Here is a 10,001-nt window from a genome sequence, read left to right as displayed (position 1 = left end):
TTGGATTTGGATTCCAAGAAAAATATAGCTTCTGACCGTTCATAGAAAACTGGCACAAAATTAAAGAAACTAAACTTGTACTAGAGTCTTGCTTCGTTCCTGAACACAAACTCCCGGATTAGGCGTTGAATCGTCGTTGATTTGAACACTCGGTTCGTATAATGTACGGCGGTGTAATAAATTCGCTCAATATCCGCAATTTGATAATTTTACATACGCATACGTTTATTAAGATTAGCTCAGTACAGTATTAACTTCATCACGGAGCATCATGCGCAGAGACTTTCGCAAATGCAGGCACATCCGCTTCTCAAAGAGAGGCTGTCGAATCCTAATTTTTTTTTTTTTTTCAGGCATCCTGCATTAAGGCAATTAAGTGCACCCCGTTTTATTTACGTTTCGGATCTATTCTTCTGTAAATTGCAACTAATTACACAATACGAAATACAAGATCGTGAATAACTATTTAAAAAAGTAAATCACTTGCTCAAAGTATATCGAGTACGGGTGGAAAGACAAGCAAAACATCCAAGAACATCGGAGAAACGACAATTAAAAGTTCAACAAGTTTCCTTTACAATCTGTTTTCTACTTTTCGTTTAAATTTAGTTTTGAAGTTTCTCGATCTTGCGCACAAAAAAATAAGATGATCAAGCTCTGAAGTTCATACTCTATCGTAATAGATTTGCACACTAAATATTTTAACTCTTCTTTCTTTCTTTTTCTCGTGGATCTACACGGCGTGTATATATCATTTTTGCACACTTTGTAAAACGCTCAGAGGGGGGTTTGCAGAGCCACCACATCTTGCAGATACACGCTCACACGGGATCTTAGGTGACAGACAATTTGGATTGAAAACATTAACGAGACGGGGCAAGAGATATCATGTATACGGACTAGTGAACATGCAAAAGAAAGAAAAGGAAGAATAGTATTCGAAGAAAAGAAACGAGAAAAGCAGATAACGCTGATGTACACGAGCATCTTCGAAATTTTCTACTCTCGGTAGAAATCTTACAAATGCATCCGTATTACATCGCACGCACACTCCGATACAATGTTACCGATGTTACCTTCGCGTGTGTTTTATAGAAATAAATATATCTCTATTAAAAAAAAATTTAATATATTTGAAAGACTTGGCTTGTTTTCGACAAAATTGAAAAGAAAAATTTGAACACTTTCCATTATCGGATCACGATATGAAAAATTTTTTTACTTTACGCTTTTTAACGAATATAAATATATAGATCCAAGTATAATTGTGATAGAACAAGTTTTTTTTTTACGGTTACTGCAATTGTTTAACGTCTTAAAATGGAGTGACTAATTTAAAAAAAAGCCTTATTTCTCAATTCTATGCGTCACAAGTTTACATCTAATGTAAAATTATATCGGGAGCTTGCCTGCAAGCGACACAAGTCGACATATCTTTGTTACTCATTGCCAAAAAAAGAAAGATAGAACGATGTTTGTGCCGACTTGTGTCGCTTGCTGGGAAGCTCCCATAATATACAACACTAAATCTTGAAATTTATAATTTGGTGAACACTAAATATTAGTGAAACATTAAATACATTTAAAACATAAACACTCTAGAAACCATATATTTTGAAATGTTAATTTAACGGCTGACATAAAATCATAATTTATAATATCTAAATGTAATCTCTCCACTTTACGACATTTTATGCCATAAGTATGCCAAGGGATGGTCCGCCAGTACCGATTTTTACTAAATTATATCTAATTCAATTAAACATCTATTTCTAAAGTCTAATACATAAAATTTATTCCCTTAATATAATTCATTCTTTTCGTAAATCCCTTCGTTTGTTTAGTCTACGATGTAAAATTGTGTAAAATGCCACAGCGAACAAACTCTATTTAAACGAGTTAAAAGATAAAGGAAGTTCGTGTAGACTACAAATGATAATTATAGACTATAAATGACTTTCTCGTACATTATACCAATGATTTATTGATTGTAAAGCATACAGGAGTCTATTATAACGAGAATTATAATCTAAGTAGTCATCTGAAAAATATGCAGCAACGTTGTTCTGCACTGTTATACCATTCGTGACATTCGTTCCTACAATCGTTTTGTGTATCATTTTTTCCATTATTAGTGCGCCGGAGAAGTTATCTGTAGGTTAAAGCAATTTAAAAGCGTTAGTATTACGGACCAGCCCAGGCATGATTTTGCATTCGTATATTTTTATCTGAAAAAAAAAGGGAGACGTATCGTATTACAAGTATACATTAGCGGTCGATCGTTCGATTTGCACCGGGTATGTTGATCAATAAAACCTCTCGCATTTCGTATCATGACGGCAATCGTGTATAACATACGCAAAATGCAATATGGAAAAGCTACATTCGCGTACACATTCATTCACCATCATTGGATCAATATATACTACAAGTATATTGCTGAATTCTTATGTCAGTATGCTGATCCAAGTACCCTTTTGCGTGTATTTATCCTTTTGCGTGTTCGTACTATTCTTCGATACCTCAATAACCGAACAACAAACGCTAATGTCGCTTCGTCTTCGTAAGAACCTCTTTTTACAATACATTTTTGTGTTGGTTCGCAAACACCTGCTCTCCAGCGGGTAAAAGATAACGCCGTATCGTGGTAGCACGTCAGCGTGGAAGAACGTGGCAAGACTCATTCGAAGAAGAGTAGTACACGCGAACGAACTCTATATATTTCGAGCATGACTGCAAGAAGTGTGAGTTATGTACATTATTATTCGCAAAGATGCCGCAGTGGCCAGCGAATCAGCCCTTGCCCTTGTTCCATGTCACGTAACAGCAAAAATGGCGAGATTAAAGTTCGGGAAAGTTTTGTAGTAGCATTAGGGCACAAAAGGATGAGGACATGGATGAGAGGGAGGAGGAGGAAGAAAGGAGAGGGCGTTTCGAATAATTATTAATATATAATATTATAATAATAACAATAATGATGAGGTGTTCTAAACAGTGCTAGGACTAGTGCTAGGGGATCCTGTGTGAGGAATCAGGGTGGAGGATGGGTACACGGGCTAAGGAGGGGTTAGTGTGGGGGTGGCGGTTCCGTAGATTGGTTTCTGCCATCTACTGCCCTAACCGGCTTCCTACGCGAAGAGCCTGTCACTCCGACCGAGCCAACTCCACCTCTGAGGTAAGCGGGCGCCGGAGCTGCTATCGGTTCCCTGATAGTTCCGGTACCAGTATTCCTAATTGGTGGCGGCAGTGGTTGCTGCAGTACCTAAGTCACACGAAATTCTATGAGGACTATTTCGATTTTCTACCATGTATCAACTGTTGTTCCGATAATGTCGTCTGGAACTAGACATAGCGCGTCTCAAAATAACATTGACATAAGTATCATGTAAAGTGAAACAGTAAAATTAAATACAATAAGTGAGATAAATGATCAACTCTCAAATTTGTGACAGATAATTTTTGAGAAATATAGATGCTAGATATTGCTACATCGAGTTTCAAATATAACATATATATTACTTTCATCCACTTTAGGTCTCTAATTATGCTTAATTTTAACATATAATATTTTAACATATATTATTTGCCAGAAAAATAGATGCTTACCAATGGCTGAGGTAATACACTATGCATCAATGTTTGAACTATAGGTGGATTTTGTGTTGCAATGCTATTAGGATTCGAGGATAAGCCCTGATTTTGCAGACCTGAACCTACGCTGCCAGTAGTAGTAGCAGCAGCAGCAGCAGCAGCCTGCAGAATATGCGATTCTTTTTGTTGCACAGGTGCCTGTGATGTCACGTGTTTACTTGTCGCTTGTTCCCTCTTCGCTTCCTGAGTTACTCCCAATTTTTTCGCAGAAACAATGGAAGTATTGGCGTTTGGTGTTTCAGGACTGGTCGTGGCAGTAGTCGCATTCGACGCCGGTGTTTGCACAGCGCACTGTTGCTGCATCAATTCTGACAATGTTTGGGAAAGCGTTCCGACAATAAGTTCACGTGCAAACAGGCTCCTATTTGCACTCTCGCGTTCAATACTTTGCAGTTGTGAGTCAGACGGCGTGGTTATGATGCATCTGTACAAACGTGAAGACGGACAATCAGATTTACCAAGTAAAATAATCGAATATCGCAATATTCGTTCTTCTCGTTTTTCAAATTAAACGTATACATGTATTTTTTTACTGCTCGTGAGTATATATTTTTCAATTATAAATACCACATGTTGATATATAACAAAATGCATATCAGTGTTGTCCAAAATAGATACGTAGATATTTATAATATAGTTTTTGGCAGCTATTTACAACACGTGAGCTTGTACATTTTGTATATAGACTGAGAAAAAAATTAGTAAATTTTTTTTATTAGAATGCAAGCTTGACTGATTATTGTTCTTTTGTATATTGCATGAATTTTTAATCTTAAATATATGTGAATAATTTAAATTAATACTTCACGTAAACAAAATGTACTTGAAATTAACTAGACTTATTTACTTAACGAGACTAATATAAATAAAAAAATTCTATAAACAATATTTTATACCTGTAACTTTGAAATACATGTTATTAATTGAAGATCTGAAAGGGAAATACACACCTGGGTAACAGGGACATATTATTCTGTGAATTAGTCGAAGACACACCGGACGGGTTGGCCGCATTGGTCGCGTTATTATTACTACTTGCACTGTTCGTTGTCCCCATAGTAGTAGTATGACCGCCACCCCCGCCGCTGCCACCCCCGCTGCCTCCACTTACAGAACCGATCACTTGCGTCTGTCTTCTGGGTAATCTTTCGAGTTGTTGTCTGGCAGCCTAAAAAGATTTTATTTTAGTAACCATATTGCTTAATATGTAAAAGATAATTAATCCTTTTGCTACAAGGAATAACTACAGCTGACTGGGAACAAAAAGTGAACTACTTGTTCAATCTCTTTTATAAAAATCACAAGACTATTGGAATAATAAATTATTTAAGCAATTCACAAGTTACCAATAATAATAAACACATAAAAATAATTATCAATATAGTAATAGAAAATATTAAATACTAATATATAAATTAATCGCACATATAATATCAATAATATATTCTGCTACATCAGCAGAATAAGTCATCAAAAATTAATAAATAATTACCTTATATTAGCATAATTCATTATTAGCATTGTTCAAATGTTTCTTTCTCGCTTGGATTAAAGTCAATAACTCAATAATTGAAGTCAGTAATTTAAATAATCAAAATTCGATAATTTAACACACTTTAAGTCAATAACCAACTAAACTCAATAATTTAACTCAGCCAATAACTGACTAAACAAAATTTTTGAAGATTTATCTCTTCTTTCTCTTCTAAACACTCCACTATTTTCTTTATTCTATTTGACCTTTTAATGTTCTATTATGTTTATTTATAAATATCTATTGTTACACATTTCTAGTTATAACATTTATAATTTCAGCAAACGACCTCTATATATTATTAAACAAAAAAAAAAGAGAGAGAGAACGGAAAACAAGGTAACAAAAAAGTCAAAATATTCAATCAGTATAAGTAAATGTGTAATGAGCGCCATGTATCAGTCTGAGATTAATTTTAAGTTATGTAGCATATGAGACTATTCTATATACATACATATATATATATATATATATATATATATTCATAACTGAACGTTCCAATTAATTTTTTTCAACCAATTACTTCAATACTTCATAAACTGTTATTTTCACCTTACAATTAAGCTTTTACGTGTATTAAATATTCAATACTATCAAATAGCCAGCTATCAGACACAGCTTTAAACGATGTAATCATGATATCTATATTTCAACGCAATTCGACTTGAACATTCTTCAAACTTAATGACATACATGACACTGCGATTATGCATAACCTAATAAACATTACAAAAAAATATATACATATATTTGTTTTTTTTCCAAGATAAAAATGAATTATACCCGAACTTGTTGTCGCTCTAATTGCAACTGCATTTGTAATTGCTGTAATTGTGTAGGTGCTGATGTACTTTGTCCACTTCCGCCTCCACTTCTGCGTACTCCTGACAATTGAGACAGCAATTCCGCAATTGGATCTATGCCTTCACGATTACTTGGGCTCAGCCCTCCAGATGAACTGAAATGCATGTTGGACCTGCAGGTCCAATAATGCTCTAATGAACATGATCTGAGATAACATGATAACAATGATGATAATGATATTAAGACCTTGTAGTTAATCATAACCATAACACTGTCAAATTTTCATTAAGGAAAAAGTATTTACAATTTATCACAATCTATCGGCAGATAGATACAGTATTTATGAAATAACCTATTCATAAAAATATAAAAAATATAAATTTGCAAAAAAAAATCTACTAACATTATTACAAAATTCTGTACAAAGATAAAGTCTATAAATATTATAATCAATTGTAAAATATAATAATTATAAAAAAATTTATTTTAATTAATATCAATCTTTTCAATAAAAAATACTTTAATTTATATGATATAGGAAATAATCTTATGTAATGTTAAATTGATGAGTAAATTGGTCAATAGATATCTGTAATTTTGTACATACCTACGTCCACGTGGAGCTCCAACGGCTCTAGATGGATGCGGTATCCGTCTAACACCGTGTCTACTTGCAGTTGGTTCATCCAGAAAGGAGATCAGGTCCCTTGGCCCACTGCGGTGTTCTAGTGTCAGATGGCCAGCGAAATCATCAGTTACATGATTAGGATCTCCACCTGGCACTGCTGCGCACACTGGACAAACCTGTTACAAAAAATATACAAGTTATAGATATACTTACGTAATCATTATGTATTTTATCTCTTTTTACTATTTATACACGTACGACTTCGAACGAAATATCCGGATGATCAGCAGCAACGTGTTCTTGTAATGTAGCCTCGGTAAAGCCCATTTTTGTACAGTAGGGACAAGTCAAAGATTGGGGCTGTTCGACACTCACTCCTTCGCCACCATAGTATAATTCTATTGGAAAGTTAATCATTTACAAATGAATTAATAAATTTTAATCTTAACCTTTTAATCATAACATTTTCCAACTATAAATTATTTAATATTATTATATAATTATAATGCATTTGCTTTGTACACGGCTTTTTTATATATTTACAATTTTTGAAGAAAATTAATTGAAATATAATTGAAAAAATAATTTATTTCATCACTAAAGAATGTTATCTAATCACGCAACTAGAAGTTTAATTTGCAAAATTCATTATTTCTTAGGCATTTATAACTATTTAACACTGCGCGGACACTGTCTTTTAAGGCACAGTCGATTTTTTGTATTTTACAGTTTTCTCCTGACACTTAAAAAAAAATGCAACAGTTCCGGCTTATGTAAGAATAGAAATCACTTTTTGAAACTTTAAAGACAATACATTAATTTTTATAAATTTTTTTGTAACACAGAAACGCTTTTAAAAACCCTTCGGACTTAAGGGGCTTCCCTAGTGTGACAGGGCCTAAAATGAATAATTTTTAAAAGGAAAACGACAAAGCCAATTGATGAACAACTTTTCCCACATATTTTACTATATTTTAAGAGTGCATACAAATTTTTTTAAAATTTTATATTTGTTATTAAAGCCCGTGCCAGCCATTTTTTGGAGCGCCGCGAAAAAACGGTGACCACGATTCCAGTCGTTGTAATTATCTGAAACAAGAAAGCAAAAGGATTCTTAATCTACTCGAATGTGGCTATCGTCTGAAGCTGAATCATGAAAAAATATTGAAAATTTAAAAAATTATAGCGATTATAATTATTTTCGTCTTTTTTAGCAGAGGTTTTTTAGCTACAAATTTTTAAATTTTTAATATTTTTTCATGATTCTGCTTCAGACGATAGCCACACTCAAGTAGATTAAGAATCCTTTTGCTTTTTTGTTTCAGATAACTACAACGGCTGCAATCGTGGTCACCGTTTTTTCGCGGCGCTCCAAAAAATGGCTGGCACAAGCTTTAATAACAGATATAAAATTTTGAAAAAATTTGTATGCACTCTTAATATAATAAAATATGTTCATCAGAAAAGTTGTTCATCAATTAGCTTTGTCGGTTTCCTTTTAAAAATTATTCATTTTAGGCCCTGTCACACTAGGGAAGCCCCTTAAAAGTTCCAGGGTGTCCGGGGTGAGTGTTCCAAAAACACGGTGTCCGCGCAGTGTTAAGTATAAGAGTTTGGCATTAAAATAAATATCTTTCTTCTTATATATTCTGCTGTAATATGTAAAAAAGTTGAAATATATAAAATACTTTTCAATTATTCTATATAATATATAGTTAATATTTGTAATTATTAGTAAAGTAAACATTATATTTTAAATTTGAGCCTTACCAAAGTCAGATCTAGTAAGTATGCATTGCATAGGATGATCTGTGAGGTGGCGAGTGGTACTGGCGCCTCCCTCGTAGCAGCTGGCACATAGATCATAATCGTAGCATACGAGGCACTTGTATCTACGACCCCGAAAATTTCCCTTCAAGCAGGAATCACAGCTAACCCCTAAAACAAAAATGTTTAGCTCAATATAAATTCAAAAAAAATATTTTAAAAATGTTTTATATCACGTACATACAAATCTCATAGATTTTTAAATCTTGCTAAAATCTTCGCTATTTCTAATTTGCCATTACAACTTACATTTATTGTTATATATAATTAAATATAGATATTATCACGTGCAGTAACAAATAATAAGCCGAAAAGTAGAAAGTGAAACTCTTATTTTTAAGTTTATTATTTATTAGTTAAATAGTAATACACATAACTTAATATATTAAATTTCTGATATATTATAATTCCTTATTAGCAAGTTAAAAGTATTCTTGGATTTCCATTTTGCATAATGCAGTTGTGGAAAAAATGCTGGATGCAATATAAAAAACATGAAATTACAATAAGCATATAAATGCAAATTATAGTTTAAGATATTGAAAGTCATCAAAAAGTTCCTTCAGTCTCATATACCAATTTCATTATTTTTCAATTTTGAAAAAAAGCTGAAAAGTATTATATTAGTAGAACTAACTAATGCCAAATAGTTTGAAAACATCAAAATCATAAATAATATATAAAGTAGAGAAATTCAATCAAGTATGATAAATACCACTATTCGTAGGTATATACTAGAATCAATTTAAATTTCAAATAACTACCTTCCAACTATACTTCTTGCATATGCATTAACTTTAAATTATTTTTTAAAAAGGAAAGAATGACAGAATACATGTAAAAGAAATAGAAGGTTAAAAGAGAAAGACAGAATATTTGTACATCAGTTAACAAAGTAATAAATCATGACTTCAAGAAAATCTCCGTGTGTGTGTGTGTGTGTATTTCTATGTACATTTTTAATAACCCAGATCTCATAACATCAAATAATGTGCAATCCTATATTAATTGAAGTAATGTTTCTTTATATCGCACTCCAATTTTCTTTCCATGTTTGCTAATAAGAAATTACTACTATCATATCCAAAGTCAGATGACTATACAACTATAAATAGCAATGTGCGGTAAATACGAGTCACAGTCTTGCAACAATGGAAAGCAGGATTCGGGCACGATATACGCCAATTGAGTACAGTAAATACAAAGGAACAACTGATCAATATTTCATAAGGCGTGAACTTATCGCATACATGTACATTTATTAATTAAACACTAAAATCTGTATAATACTGTACTTAGTTTCAAATATAAAATATAAAATATCAGTAATTGAAGTTTACAATGCGCGACAAATACTGGAGTGTCCAAGTGGCACTTCAGGTTGATCTATCATCTTCATATCGGACATGATAATTATATAACATAACACACCTTGCGCCTTGGAAAAATATAAATTCTACTTAAGAAGCACAGAGATTTCCTTGTGCTGTACACGCCATACTAAATAAATGCAAAACTTCTTTCCGCTTATTAAAATCTCAAAGGCCAGAGACTTAA

General features: G+C 32.8%; 1 protein-coding gene across 1 annotated transcript; it reads right to left on the bottom strand.

Annotated features, from left to right (window-relative positions):
• Window positions 1-204: 204 nt before the first annotated feature.
• LOC112467044 (E3 ubiquitin-protein ligase KCMF1-like) lies at window positions 205-8,574 on the bottom strand (the record flags this gene model as incomplete). Its single annotated transcript, XM_025035494.1, has 7 exons — window positions 205-3,262; window positions 3,607-4,075; window positions 4,602-4,819; window positions 5,969-6,161; window positions 6,597-6,793; window positions 6,876-7,015; window positions 8,388-8,574. Coding segments are annotated over 7 exons (1,599 nt in total), but the record flags the coding sequence as incomplete, so codon positions are not given.
• Between the last annotated feature and the right edge of the window lie 1,427 nt (window positions 8,575-10,001).

This window comes from Temnothorax curvispinosus, unplaced genomic scaffold, assembly GCF_003070985.1.
Source record: "Temnothorax curvispinosus isolate PA1 unplaced genomic scaffold, ASM307098v1 QBEX01016805.1, whole genome shotgun sequence".
NCBI classification, from domain to species: domain Eukaryota; kingdom Metazoa; phylum Arthropoda; class Insecta; order Hymenoptera; family Formicidae; genus Temnothorax; species Temnothorax curvispinosus.
Note: the sequence above shows the minus strand (reverse complement) of the source record. Positions and strands in the feature narration are given on the sequence as shown.